The following is a 14,750-nucleotide window of genomic DNA, read 5'->3' on the forward strand; positions in this document are numbered from 1 at the left end:
GCGGGTTCGATCCCTGGCCTTGCTCAGTGGGTTAAGGATCTGGTGTTGCCCTGAACTGTGGTGTAGGTCGCAGATGCGGCTTGGATCCTGCATTGCTGTGGCTCTGGCGGAGGCCAGCAGCTATAGTTCTGATTTAACCTCTAGCTGTGGGTGCAGCCCTAAAAAAAAAAAACAAAAACAAACAAACAAACAAACAAAAAACAGAGAAGAAGAAGCTCTGCCCATTCCCTTGTGACACAGTGGGTTAAGGATCTGGCATTTTTACTGCAGTGACTCGGGTCACTGCTGTGGCGTGGGTTCAATTCCTGGCCCAGGAACTTCCACATGGAACTTCCACATGCCATAGCTGGAGAGATCAGGATGCCGCCACATGTGACAGTGAGCCTTGAGGCGCTGAGTCTGTGGGCCATGGAGGTGAAGAAGGCGAGGAGCCCAGGTGACTTTGGTAACTGTCAGGGTGGAGTCAGGGAGCTGTTCATGTCACAAACTATAGCAGGGTCACAGCTTAACGGGAGGTTGAGTGAAAGTGAGCTGGGTTTTAAACAGAATTCAAAGTCATCTATCCATCAATCCATCCATATCTTGGATCCAGGAGTGGGGGCATATCCAGAAGTTTGGTCAGGCCTGGCCTGGGGGGTTTGGGAGCTGGAGCAGCCAGAGGGGTTGGGACAAGCAGAGAAGCAAGGATGGGGCTCAGTGTCCTCTCTCATGGGCCAGGGCTTTTCTTCCCAACTCTGGGGTCTGTTCTGCTTTTCCTCCACCTCCCTTTTGCTACTCTACAGGTTAGGAGCAAAGGTTTGTAGCCAGACAACAGCCTTTTTCACTAACAGTCTAGCTGTCCCACCTTTCTGATTCCTCAGGTGTAAGATGGGAATGAAACCGACTTTGTAGGACGATAGCGATGGTGACATGAAATAGTATTTTTGTGGTCTTAGCATGGTGCCTGGCACCTGCATGGAAGGTGTGCACTAAAGGAAGCTACAAAGATGCTGAGGATGAAGAGCAACAGGAATCTGGGCCTTCCCTTCCCCACAGACGTCCTCTCTCCCTGGCCTTGCCCAGGCCCCGCTCCACTGACCTCTCTGCCCTTCTTTTTCTGTCTTCCGTGTAGAAACACTATGAGTTGTTCTCTACCATAGATGACATTGTGCTGACCATCCTTATCTGTGAGCTTCTCCTCGGCTGGTTAAATGGCTTCTGGATTTTCTGGAAGGTGAGATGCTGGGTGCCCCCTGCCATCATCTCTGTTCCTCCTTAGGGACTGCACCCTGTCCATCCCCCATCCCGTGCACCTGCCTCTGCAAACTGAAGGGTGCATGTGTGTGCACACATGCAGCGAGAGAGACTGACTACATCTGAAATGTCTGTGATGCAGTAAAAAGTAGCTTGTACTAGAAGTGCAGCTTTCTTGGGTTCCAACCCCTGATCCAGGCTTCCCTAGTTCTTTGATCTTTGGAAAACTTTGAGACATGCAATGAGAGCATCTACCTTAATTTATAGGATTCAAGAGTAGGGAGTCGGCAAAGATTTTCAGTAAAGGGAGTTGACCTTAAAAATAAAACATTTATCAGGAGTTCCCATTGTGGCTCAGTGGTAATGAACACAACTATTATCCATGAGGATGTGGGTTCGATCCCTGGTCTCATTCGGTGGGTTAAGGATCTGGTGTTGCCATGAGCTGTGTTGTAGGCCAGCAGCTGCAGCTCCAATTCGACCCCTAGCCTAGGAACTTCCTGTGCTGCATGTGTGGACCTGAAAATAAAAAATAAATAAATAAATGAAATAGTTATAGGAGTTCTCCTTGTGGCTCAGCAGGTTACGAACACGACTATTATCCATGAGGATGTGGGTTCAATCCCTGGCCTTGATCAGTGGGTTAAGGATCCAGAGTTGCCATGAGCTTGTGGTGTAGGTCACAGACATGGCTCGGATCTGGCATTGCTGTGGCTGTGGTGAAGGGTGGCAGTTGCAGCTCCAATTGCGCCCCTAGCCTGGGAACTTCCATATACCTTGGCTTCAGCACTAAAAAAAAAGAAAGAAAGAAAGGTACCGAGATCAGACTTTCGCCCCCTAAAATTTAGGGCCCTAAGGGCAGGGATTATATCTCTATTATTAAGTCAGAAATTTTCAGGGTGTGGATTCTCTCTCCCACTAGACCAGAAGCTCTGGAGGACAGTCAGTGACTTTCCCTTCGGAGCTGTGGTGTAGATCACAGGCAAGGCTTGGATCTGGCATGCAGATGGGTGCAGCCCTAAAAAGCAAAACAAACAAACAAAAAAACCAGTTATTTTACCAGCAAATGGGTTTATTTGAGAATAGCAAAGGAGTTGCAATTCAGGACAAGCAACCTATAGCAAAAGCCATAGGCAAGTCCAACAATGGAGAGGAATGTTATTTCATAGAGAAAAAGGAGGAAGTTGGGAGGGGTTGTTTTGAACCAAAATCTACCGGTGAAAAGCGAGATTTCAGCTTGATGATGGTTTCTCGTTAGCTGAGTTGCTGGAGTAGTTGGTTTTTTGCAGGAGATGCAATGTACCTCCTTCCTGTAGGGGCCTATAATTGATGATTCTTTCCTCTTGGTGATTCTTCTGTTGAGGTCTATAATTGACAATTCTTCCTCTAATTTTTTTTTTCTTTAAGCTTTTTAAGGCCGCACCCGTGGCATATGGAAGTTTCCAGGCTAGGGGTCAAATAGGAGCTGCAGCTGCCAGCCTACACCACAGCCACAGCAACCCCAGATCTGAGTCGTGTCTGCATCCTACACCACAGCTCATGGCAAAGCCAGATTCTTAACCCACTGAGTGAGGCCAGGGATCCAACCCATTTCCTCATGGACCCTTGTCAGGTTGGTTACTGCTGAGCCACCCCTGGGACTCCTCTTCCTGTAACTGACATCTAGTAATATGTGTGAGAGCTCCCCCTTCTGGCCTCCCAACTCCACTGTAACGGGGTTTCCCTTTATTAATTTTCACAAGGGCCATATAAATATTTTAAGCTTCGTGGGTCATGTAGACGCCTTTGCAAATACTCACCTCTGCTGGGGGAGCACAAGAGCAGTTGTAGACAGTACATAAACAAATGAGAATCTCTGTGTTCCAAATAAACTTTATTTGGGGACACTGAAATTTGGATTTTTTTTTTTTTTAGGTCACCACCCGCGGCATTTGGAAGTTCCCAGACTAGGGGTCCAATTGGAGCTAAGCTGCTGGCCTACACCACAGCCATAGCAGTGAGGGATCCAAGCCACATCTGCCACCTACACCACAGCTCACAGCAATGCCAGACCCTTAACCCACTGAGCAAGGCCAGGGATCAAAACTGGTCCTCATGGATACTAGTTGGATTTGTTTTGGCTGCACCACAATGGGAACTCCTAAAATTTGAAACTTAAGATGCAAATTATTACATTTAGAATGAATAAGCAATGTGCCGTTGTATAGCACAGGGAACTATATCTGATCTCTTGTGATAGAACATGATGGAAGATAATATAACGTTGTGTCAACTATAACAAAAAACGTTTTTCCCCACATCTGTAGTTGTATAATGATCACAATCCAATACAAAAACTTTTTTTTAATTTGAACTTTATGTAATTTTCATGTCACAAAATATTATTTTTTTACTTTCCCCCTAACTTTATTTATTTATTTATTTTGTCTTTTTGCTATTTCTTGGGCCGCTCCCACGGCACATGGAGGTTCCCAGGCCAGGGGTCCAATCGGAGCTGTAGCCACCGGCCTACACCAGAGCCACAGCAACGCGGGATCCAAGCCACGTCTGCAACCTACACCACAGCTCACGGCAACGCCGGATCCTTAACCCACTGAGCAAGGGCAGGGACCGAACCCGAAACCTCATGGTTCCTAGTTGGATTCGTTAACCACTGTGACACGACGGGAACTCCTCCCCCTAACTTTAAAGATATAAAAACCATTCTAAACCTGAGAGTCTTACAAAAAAGGGCTGTTGCCCAGATTTGGCCCTTGGGCTGCAGGTTGCTAATCCCTGTTCTGGGAGAATTGAAAATCTGTATGGGTGGGAACAGCCTTAACATTATATAAAACAAGACAAAGACTCAAACTCTTTGTTTGAATAGGACTTCTAGAGTCAAGGGATTTCTGGAGTTAAGGGATTTGTGTTGCCTTTGGGTATATGCAAGAAGAGGCTTAAAAAAAAAAAAAAAACCCTGTCAAATCTTTATACATTCTATAAAAAGGAAGTATTCATTTAAATACCATTATCAGGGAGTTCCAGTGGCGCAGTGGTTAACAAATCCGACTAGGAACCATGAGGTTGCGGGTTCGGTCCCTGCCCTTGTTCAGTGGGTTAACGATCCGGCGTTGCCGTGAGCTGTGGTGTAGGTTGCAGACGTGGCTCGGATCCCGCGTTGCTGTGGCTCTGGCGTAGGCTGGTGGCTACAGCTCCGATTCAACCCCTGGCCTGGGAACCTCCATATGCCACGGGAGCAGCCCAAGAAATAGCAACAACAACAACAACAACAGCAACAACAACAACAAAAAAGACAAAAAAAAATAAATAAGTAAATAAATAAATACCATTATCAAAGAGTTGCCATTTTGGCTCAGCAGATTAAGAACCCAACATACTCTTTGGGAGGATGCAGTTCGATCCCTGGCCTCGCTCAGTGGGTTAAGGATTTGGCATTGCCATGAGCTATGGTGTAGATCACAGGTGCAGCTCAGATCCTGCATTGCTGTGCCTGTGGCCTAGGCTGGCAGTTGCAGCTCCAATTTGACCCCTAGCCCAGGATCTTCCATATGCTGCAGGTGTGGCCATAAAAAGAAAGGGAAAAAAAAAAAAAAACACCATTACCAGGATAATCAATTAAGAATTACAAGCTGGAGTTCCCATCGTGGCACAGTGGAAATGAATCCCATTAGGAACCATGAGGTTACAGGTTTGATCCCTGGCCTTGCTCAGTGGGTTAAGGATCTGGCATTGCCATGACCTGTGGTGGCTCTTATCCTGCGTTCTGTGGCTGTGGCCTGAGTCGGCAGCTATAGCTCCAATTGGACGGCCCTAAAAAGCAAAAAAAGAATTACAAGCTTTCCACCTTCCAGGGGTTAGAGATGTCACTTCATAGAACACAGAATGTAGAACCTAGAATAGTATTTCTGAAGTCCTGATGTCTTAAAGGCTGCTTTGTGAGAACAATACTTGGGAGGCTGTTTATTAACAGAAAATAGGATGAGGTGGTGCCTATTTACATGTCTCCACACTGGAGAAGAGCATGCTTTTTGTAAACATTTCAAATACACCACTTTTGGAGAACTAACTCTAGGATAGAGGCAGACATCTGTCCATAAGAGAGAATATTTCTTCCTTCCAGAGATTTCTTTTAGCAGCAGTTAGGAGAGCCTGCACTTTCAAGGCTAAGCCCCAGTGCCTCATTAGCATGAGAGAATTGGAGCCAGCCTGAGAATCTTGTGTTCCTGCAAGCCATTCTGCTTGTCCCCTCAGGGACAAGATTTCTCAGCCTCAGCATCATTGACATTTGGTCCGGATAATTCTTTGTTGTGGGGGCTGTCCCGTGCGTTGTAGGGTGCTCTGCAGCATCTCTGGCTTCTACCCACCTGATACCATTAGCACCTTCCTAGTTATGACAATCAAGAATGTCCCCAGACACAGAGTTCCCATTGTGGTGCAGTGGAAATGAATCTGACTAGGAACCATGAGGTCGTGGGTTCGATTCCTGCCCTTGCTCAGTAGCGTTGCTGTGAGCTGTGGTGTAGGTCACAGACGCAGCTTGGATCTGGCGTTGCTGTGGCTCTGGCGTAGGCCGGTGGCTACAGCTCCGATTAGACCCCTACCCTGGGAACCTCCATATGCTGCAGATGTGGCACTAAAAAGACAAAAAAAAAAAGAAAAAAAAGAATGTCCCCAGCCCTTGCCATATGTCCTGTGGAAGGCAAAACCACCCTCCAGAACTAATGGCTGAGAACTGATGTCCCAAACCCCAAACTTCATGTGGGGCCAGGCTCCCAGTGGCAAAAGCCAGGGCTTGTTGAGGCCCTCTGCCGCCTCCTTCCCCACCCTCACCCCAGACCGCTCCTTGTTGAATGGATGGACGGAAGGGGGAGCTGAGGGGCGGGAAAGGGAGAAGGCAGGGGATGGAGGAAAGGCTGCAAGTTAATATCTCAAATACTACCCAGCCACATGGGGATCCCCACAGTTTTGCCCCAGCACCCCCTCTTCTATGGCCCTCATGTGGTCCTTCCCTCCTCCTTACCTCCGTAGCTTATTAATTACTATTTTACCACCGAAATATTTCTCAACTTTCTCGCGGCCTCTGCATCGCTGCTACCCCTGTTCTAGCTCTCGCCTTGTCTTCTCTCACCAGGATGTTGCTATGGCTTCCTGTGTACCCCACCTGCCATCAAAGTAATTTTCCCAAGGCCGAAGACAAAGTACCCTTAAACTACTCCAGTGGCTCCCTATTGTCTACAGGATCAGGTCTAAATGCCTTATTGTGCTTAAGGCACATGGTGTGGCCCTTGCTTACTTTTGCAGCGTCATCACTCAGCCTCACCCTTGGGTGTTCTAGCTACATCCATCAAGCCGCTTGTAGCAGCATTCCCCAAAACACACACACACACACACACACACACACACACACACACTCTGCTGTTACCCACCTTCATGCCTTTGTCTGTGCTGACCCCTAGTCTCCGAAAGCTCCCTACCACTTATTCACTTGCTTTCCTTCTACTTACAGGCCAAGACTCATTCAGATGTTTTCTCTTCCAGGAAGTCTTCCTGGACTAAACCAGGCTATGTCAGTTGCTCTATCTCTATAATACTGTGTACCTCTCAACCTGGAGTTAAAATTTACTGTCTATCCACCCTCCTCAAAATACTCTGTGAGGAGTTCGCGCTACAGCGCTACAGGATTGGCAGCGTCCTGGAGCTCTAGGATGCAGGTTCAATCCCCAGGCTGGCACACTGGGTTAAGTATTTGGTGTTGCCGTAGCTTAGGTCAGACAGCAGCTCGGATCTGATCCCTGGCCCAGGAACTCCACATGCTGTAGGGCAGCCAAAAAAGAAAATAAAATAAAACAAAACTGTGAGCCCAGCAGGGCATAAATCCTCTATCTTCAGGATCTGATTCAAAGTGTGGCATATAGTAGGAGCATAATACTGAATGGACAGAGGGATGATCTATAGACAGGCAGACTTGCGTCTCCTCGTGTATGTTTAGGCACCGACACTCTGAATGTGAGACCCTGGGAGGGCTTGTGTTTATTGGATTGCCCAATCAATTTAAGACTTTTTCCCCCCACTTAAAACAGTTTTCTGGGAGTTCCCATTGTGGCTCAATGGAAACAAACCCGACTAGTATCCATCAGGATGTGGGTTCGATCCCTGGCCTTGCTCAGTGGGTTAAGGATCCAGCATTGCTGTGAGCTGTGGTGTAGGTTGCAGACGTGGCTTGGATCCCATCTTGCAGTGGCTGTGGTGTAGGCTGGCAGCTGCAGCTCTGATTTGACTCCTAGCCTTCCTAGCCTGAGAACGTCCATATGCAGGCGCAGCCCTAAAAACAAACAAACAAACAAACAAAAAACCCAAACCAAAAAGTTTCCTTTTCCAATATTTAAGCATCTACATGTTGGTCCAAACTACACTGAGAGGCACACACAGAATTCTTGCTTCCATTCCTGTCCCTTCATTCCTTTCCTCACCCCTACCCTCTTCAGATAATCTTTGTTATTTATAGTCTCGTTTATCCTCCTAGTGCTTATTTTGCAATCATAAGCAAATACGTATATATTTTTAGTCCTCCTTTCTCTAACAGCAGCATACTATAAAACACTCTTCTGCACTTGCGCCACCGAATGGATCTTTCTGTATCAGGACATGGAGACCTTTCTCATTTTTCCGTATTCCCTTGAAAGAATGCGTAGTAGTTTATTCAATCAGTGTTCCAATTGCTGGACACTTTGGTTGTTGTCGGCCTTCTACAAATAGCATTTTGTACTTGTACTAGAATTTGTAGGGGTCGGATTTCTAGAAGTGGGATCACTGGTCAAAGGTAAATGTAGATTGTTTGTTAGAGCAAATTCCCCTCTGAGGTGGTCTTGCTTGCATTTGTCATACCCGTGAGTCTCCTTCCTCCATCCCCATTCTGAAGAGTTTGTGCCATTCTGGACAGAGGGCTTGCAAAATGCACCTTTCTTCTATGGTGAGAGGCAGTTCACCTCTTATCTGGCTAATTGAATTGTTTTTGTTTTGGGGGTCGTTTGTTTTTTGGCTTTGCTCTCAGCATGTGCAAGTTCCGTAGGCAAGGGATCGAACCCGAGCCACAGCAGTGACAACACTAAGTCCTTAACCGCTAGGCCACCAGGGAATTCTCTGTTCCTTTGTCAATACTTTTTATTTTATTATTAATGGTAGTATGTGTCACACAGAGTGAAGCACCCAAACACTCTCAGGTCACCTAGTTGCAGGGCAAGGTCACTGTCTGCAGTATACCAGCCAAGGTGGGCGCTCAGCTTAGGAACTGGCTGTGTGTTTGTGAGAGGGTCCATTGTGTGTTTCAGACACTGCACGCACTTGGCTACTGACACGTGTGTGAGACAGCGAGCGCACAGGTGTTCTGTGGCATGTTTGGGTGACAGCAGGATGAGTAACAGCAGTGGATGGCAGATGACTGGCCCTGCTCTGAGAGGACCACGGAGTCCCCCATCCTAGGGGCCGGGGGAGGGCACACCCAGGATGAACCCACGGGCTGGGCCTGACAGACCCTGCTGGGGCTGGCCCACCCCCAGGACTGCTGGAACATCCTCAACTTCCTTATCATCTTTATCTTGCTCCTGGGGTTCTTCGTTAGTGAACTCCAAGTCATCTCTATTACCTACACCCTCAGGTAAGCTGGGGCCTCTGAGAAAAGAAGGGACCTGTCTGGGACAGAGAGGAGGGGGTTTTATCGGGTGGGGACCAGCTCTGCCTTTCTGGGCAGGTGAGGAGGAGGGGTCTGGGAGGGGCCGAGGGGCACCCCTGAGAGGCTCTGCCACAGGGCCCTTCGTCTGGTACATGTGTGCATGGCGGTGGAGCCCCTGGCCCGGATCATCCGCGTCATCCTGCAGTCGGTGCCTGACATGGCCAATATCATGACCCTCATCCTCTTCTTCATGCTGGTCAGTGCCTTTCCCCCACCCCCGGCCACCCCCCTTCCCTGAACGGGCCCCTGGGTCAGTGGGGATACAGAGCTGTCTGGAGAAGAGGAGGGGTTATGGGTCTGAATCCCCGTGATTCCCTTGGCAGCTCATTTGCATGTCCTGTCCCCAAGGCGCTTGGGTGAAGGAAGTCCAAGTGGGTCTCTGGTCTTTCTGGCAGGTATTCTCTGTATTTGGGGTCACGCTCTTTGGTGCATTCGTGCCCATGCATTTCCAGAATATGCAGGTTGCCCTGTACACACTCTTCATCTGCATCACCCAGGATGGCTGGGTGGACATCTACAATGACTTTCAGTGAGTGCCCATGGGGCTTCAGGGGCAGGGATGGGGGCGGCCTCAGCCCTACCTATAAGGCAGGGCTCTGTTGGGGCTCCCGGGGGCAAAAACTGATTGGGGAGGGAGAAGGATGCTTAATGGATGTATGACTCCAAGGCTTGGGATAAGGATGGCCCAGTAGGAGGGGGCTGCCTGGGGCTTTGAACTAGGGAAGAGCAGACTCCCGGGGGCTGGGGCCTCTGAGTTTTTCATCTACTTGCAGACCTGTCCCCAAAAAACCATACCCATTCAAGGCCCCACTGTAGGCCTGTTCAAGGCGATTTCTCCCATCAGGCTAAACAGCTGGGCAGCTAGGCCTTGGGCAAGAGAGCAGATTTGTGGTTGCACCAAGAGTTCCAGGGCAGACTCCCAGCCCACACCGGAACCCACCAAACTGCCTGGACTCCTGGGAACTTAGGGTCTCATTTCATTCATTCTGAGCTCCATGGCCCAAGGTCATTTTTGGCCACAGATGGCTGCCTGGGTTCTGTTCTTTACCTCTGTCCCATTAAGCATAAACCCTATTTCTTTCTAGTCCACTCTGGGGAGTGGGTCCCACTGACTGATTTCTTTTGATCTCCTTCATTTGCAAGTAGAAGCCTAGTTGGTAAACGGCTTTGGCACTCATTCCCCATTATGATGTAGGCAGTGGAAAAATCATGGCGTGTGCAATAAAAGTGGGCTTGGCTTTTTGAGTCTCTGCTCCACCACACCAGCCATGCAACCTTCTGAGCCTCAGTTTCCTCATCTGTCAACTGGGGATTTTTTTTTTTTTTTGGCTTTTTAGGGCTGCACTGGCAGCATATAGAGGTTCCCAGGCTAAGAGTCAAACTGGAGCTACACCTGCCGGCCTATGCCACAACCATAGAAATGCAGGATCCGAGCTGTGACTGTGACCTATACCACAGCTCTTGGCAATGCTGGATCCCCGACCCACTGAGAGAGAACAGGGATCAAACCCATATCCTCTCGGATACTAGTCGGGTTCGTTTCTGCTGTGCCACAGTGGGAACTCCCTGTCAACTGGGGATTATAATACAATATTAACCATGTCATGGATTGCTGTGAGGATTGATAGAGACTGGCACTGTGTACACACACACACACACACACACACACACCACACATAGCAAGAGAGAGAGAAAAAACTATTATTTGGGGAAATATTTTATGGGAGATTTACAGCAGGTGTGAACAGTGGGTGGGATTATTTTTCCTGTATATTTCCTTCTGATCTTTTTTTTTTTTTTTTTTTTTTTTTTTTGTCTTTTTGTATTTTCTGGGGCTGCACCCGTGGCACATGGAGGTTCCCAGGCCAGGGGTATAATCTGAGCTGTAGCTGCCAGCCTATGCCAGAGCCACAGCAATGCCAGATCAGAGCCGCATCTGCGACCTACACCACAGCTCATGGCAATGCCAGATCCTTAACCCACTGAGCAAGTCCAGGGATCAAACCAGCAACCTCATGGTTCCTAGTCGGATTTGTTAACCACTGAGCCACGATGGGAACTCCTCCTTCTGATCTTTCTACAATGAGCTCGAATTACCTTTTTTTTTTTTTTTTTTTGGCCGCACCTGCAGCACATGAAAGTTCCTGAACCAGGGATCAAACTCACAGTACAGCAACAACCCAAGAAGCCACTGCAGTGATAACTCCAGATCCTTAACCCACTGAGCCACAAGGGAACTCCTTGAATTAATTTTTATAAGAACAACATGACTAAAGAGTATAGCCAACAGGTTAAATTTGAGAAGGCTGATGTACAAATCCCCATCGTGTAGGGCTGGCTTGAGGACCGCCCACTGTCTGACAGGACAGCTGGTGCTCAGTAAAGAGCAGCTGTGGGGACAATTAGTGAGGTATTAGATCTGCACAACAGCAGTGAGGCAGCTGAAGTCCCAGTAGGCCTTGAGCTAATTTCCCCATCCTATAGATGAGGAAACTGAGGCCCATAGGGCCAGGGAGGTGATAGGGCCCCTGACTGCCATCTCCAGGATGGAGACAAGGGATTACGCAATGGAGATTGGGGGCGCCATCTACTTTGCCATCTTCATCACCATCGGCGCCTTCATTGGCATCAACTTGTTGGTCGTCGTGGTGACCACCAATCTGGAGCAAATGATGAAGGCAGGAGAGCAGGGGCAATATCATCAAATAGCCTTCAGTGAGGTGAGTGAGATGAGGAGGGCAAAGCGGGGAGAGGGAAACTGTATATGAGTGCTAATGTTGTGTGTGTGTGTGTGCGCGCGTGTGTGCACCTGCGCCTGCCCACGCGCATGCACGCTTGAGGGCCTGGAGAAAACCAAACCTGAGACCTGGAGGCAGCATCCCCCACCTTAAGTGCCAACTCACCAGCTGGGGCTTCTGAGGGGTGTGGAGTTCCCGACTTGTCCTGTGGCAACTCAGAACTGAGTAGTTGGTGATCTTAAGGCATTTAACCAATCTGACCCTCAAGTTCTTCTCCTGTAAAATGGAAATAATAATAGCATTTGCTTCATAGGGCTATTAGGAGAATTTCATGGGTACCTGAACAGTACTTAGCCCATACTAAGAACTCAAGAAATGTGAGCTCTAGTATTATTCATGGGAGAGAGCTTCCAAAAGGCTGGAGAGTGGAGGGTGCAGTGCTGCCTCAAGTGTTAAGGGCTGTGGGCTGTGACCTGAGAGTAGATAGGGTCTCCGAATTTTGCTGGGTGGGATTTATCAAAAGTGAAATGGGGGAGGGGAGCACTAAGTTTTGAAAGGGGTGAGAATTTCCAGAGGGGCCGCAGATGGGCTTGGCATCCGAAGTTGAGCTCCCACAGCAAAGTAGGGAGGCTAAGACTGGTAGGAGCTGAAATGAGGGGCATTAGAACCCTACTGTCCTGAGGCTCATCCTCCCTGAAGCCAGGCAGGAAGGGGCCAGGGTAGGGGACAGGGCTGAGCTGTCCTTACCTCTCCATGTCCCCCTCCCCAGACAGGCGACGACGAAGGAGCCGGGAGTAACGAGCTGCCACTGGTGCACTGTGTGGTCGCCCGTTCGGAGATGTCTGGTGTCCCCCAGGAGCCGTTTATGGTGGGCCCCCCGTTGAACCTCTCGGAAAACACATGCGACAACTTCTGCTTGGTGCTCGAGGCAATACAGGAGAACCTGGCGCAGTACAAGGAGATCCGAAATGAGCTCAACACGTAGGGCGGGTACTGGGGTTACCCCGAGTCTCGTGAGTCAGGGCTGAGTGGAGCCTCAGATTCTTCCGGCCTCAGGCCCTCACCATTTTATAAGGCCAACCTTGGGGCCCGGAGAGGTTAAGTGACTTGCCCAGGTGTCCCCAGCGGACGGTGGAGGAGCTGGGATCCTGACCTCCTGGTTCCTCCCATCTCACAAGAGCCTCGAGCTTCCGCCTGGGTCTCCATCAGAGTAAAGGGAGTGGGCAAAGCGGGGTGGTCACTAGGGAAGAGATGGGAGGGCGGCCCCCAACCCCCACCGTCGGAACGTACTCACCCCACCGCCCTCAGGATAGTGGACGAGGTACGCTCCATCCGCTTCAACCAGGAGCAGGAGGAGGAGCTGATGCACAAGCACTTGTCGTGGAGAATGTCGTTGGAGAGTAAGTCCTCCATGGACACCCGTGAGATGACTTGCCAGCAAGACCTGATCACCGCGCTCATCAACAGGGAAAAGGTGCAGCTTCCCGGCTTTACTTTCCTACTCAATCAGTGTTCACTTGGCCACCCAACCCCGTCCAGCCGTTGCCTCATTAGCCAAAGTTTCTACCTATTCCTAAATCTGGCCCGCCCCCTAAACTCCCAAGCACCCCAGCAGCCACCGCCAATCCGGTTAAGGTCCAACCTTTCTTTCTCTGGGAGGCTCCGCCCCTCCTGTAGGGCTCCACCCACTGGGCCATCTCAGTATTCATTTACTTGGTGGACTTGAGCTGCTCGATTCTTGCTTTATGGCAGATACTGGGGTCCACTGGAGGCCTAGGACCCCTAGGTCCTGTCTAGGATGCATAAGAGCAGCCTCCTCCTGAGGGAGAAAGATTCCAGGGAGAGAAAGACACACTCCCACATTATTTAGTATCTTTCTCTGCCTCCCACATCATCTGACTGGGAGCCCTGTGAATGTCCACAGCCTGGCTCCCATGGTCCCAGAGGAGACTAGGCAGGTTAGAGTTAGATGTGAAAGACTTCCCTGGGGGGCCTGGATGGGCAGCTGTTGAGCTGGAGGGTCTGCCATGTCAGGGTGGGGGGATTGACTAGAAGACCTCTTGTTTTGCAGGTTCAGGAATCCAACACAAATGTTCTCCTTAAACACAAGGCCAGCCGCTGAGAGGGCAGGACAGGAGCCAACAGGAATAAGCAAACACACCCAGCCACTGCATCTTCCTGCATCACTAGCACGACTTGGCACATCCTGGCCTGAGCCTGTCCTCTCCCTTACACCTGGGCAGATGCCTGGGGACATGAAGGGGTGGCATCTCTAGAGCTTGTGCTTGTGTGGCCCAGGTCCAGAGGAGCCAGGATGGAGAAGGATGCTGGATGAGAGTAGGAGCCCTATAGAAAGGTTGAGGAAAGAATGGGGTGCTGGCCAAGGCAGCCAGGACTTATCCTAAGGGTGGGCATCCCTGGTCCCCTGCTAGACCAGAGCTAGACGGGGTCTAAGTGGGTCCGAGCACCAAGAGGAGGAAGGTGAGGCCAGGAAACTGTATTGACAATAAACTTTTGTGTTGGGATTAATGTGTCTGACTGGTGGATCTCCAAGCCCTTGGGGCAACCTTGCCCCTCAAAAACCTGTTTGTCTGATGGAAGAGTCACTGACTGTCCTCCGGAGCTTCTGGTCTAGTGGGAGAGAGAATCCAAACCCTGAAAATTTCTCACTTAATCGTAGAAATACAATCCTTGCCCTTGGGACCATAAATTTTAGGGGTAAAAATCTGAGCCTCGTACCTTTTTTTTTTTTTTTTTTTTTTTTTTTTTCTTTTTAGGGCTGCATCTGAAGCATATGGAAGTTCCCAGGCTAGGAGTCAAATTGGAGCTACAGCTGCTGGCCACAGCCACAGCCACAGCAACGCCAGATCTGAGCCACGTCTGTGATCTACACCACAGCTCATGGCAATGCCAGATCCTTACCCCACTGAGCAAGGCCAGGGATTGAACCCACATCCTCATGGATCCTAGTTGGGTTTGTTACTACTGGGCCACGAAGGCAACTCCCTGATCCTCATACCTTTCTAATTAAAGAGACAACCCTACAATTT

At 49.5% G+C, this 14,750-nt stretch overlaps 1 protein-coding gene across 2 annotated transcripts in view; it reads left to right on the forward strand.

Annotated features, from left to right (window-relative positions):
* Positions 1-14,229, forward strand: part of CATSPER4 (cation channel sperm associated 4) — a 20,254-nt gene extending 6,025 nt beyond the window's left edge. The window contains 8 exon segments of one of the 2 annotated variants that reach the window (NM_001244280.2): positions 1,112-1,213; positions 8,790-8,887; positions 9,038-9,158; positions 9,358-9,491; positions 11,508-11,682; positions 12,470-12,681; positions 13,009-13,174; positions 13,772-14,224. In NM_001244280.2, coding sequence (NP_001231209.1) covers positions 1,112-1,213; positions 8,790-8,887; positions 9,038-9,158; positions 9,358-9,491; positions 11,508-11,682; positions 12,470-12,681; positions 13,009-13,174; positions 13,772-13,822 — 1,059 coding nt within the window. In that variant the 3' untranslated portion in view covers positions 13,823-14,224. 2 annotated transcript variants of the gene reach the window in all.

Source organism: Sus scrofa, chromosome 6, assembly GCF_000003025.6.
Source record: "Sus scrofa isolate TJ Tabasco breed Duroc chromosome 6, Sscrofa11.1, whole genome shotgun sequence".
Taxonomy (NCBI): domain Eukaryota; kingdom Metazoa; phylum Chordata; class Mammalia; order Artiodactyla; family Suidae; genus Sus; species Sus scrofa.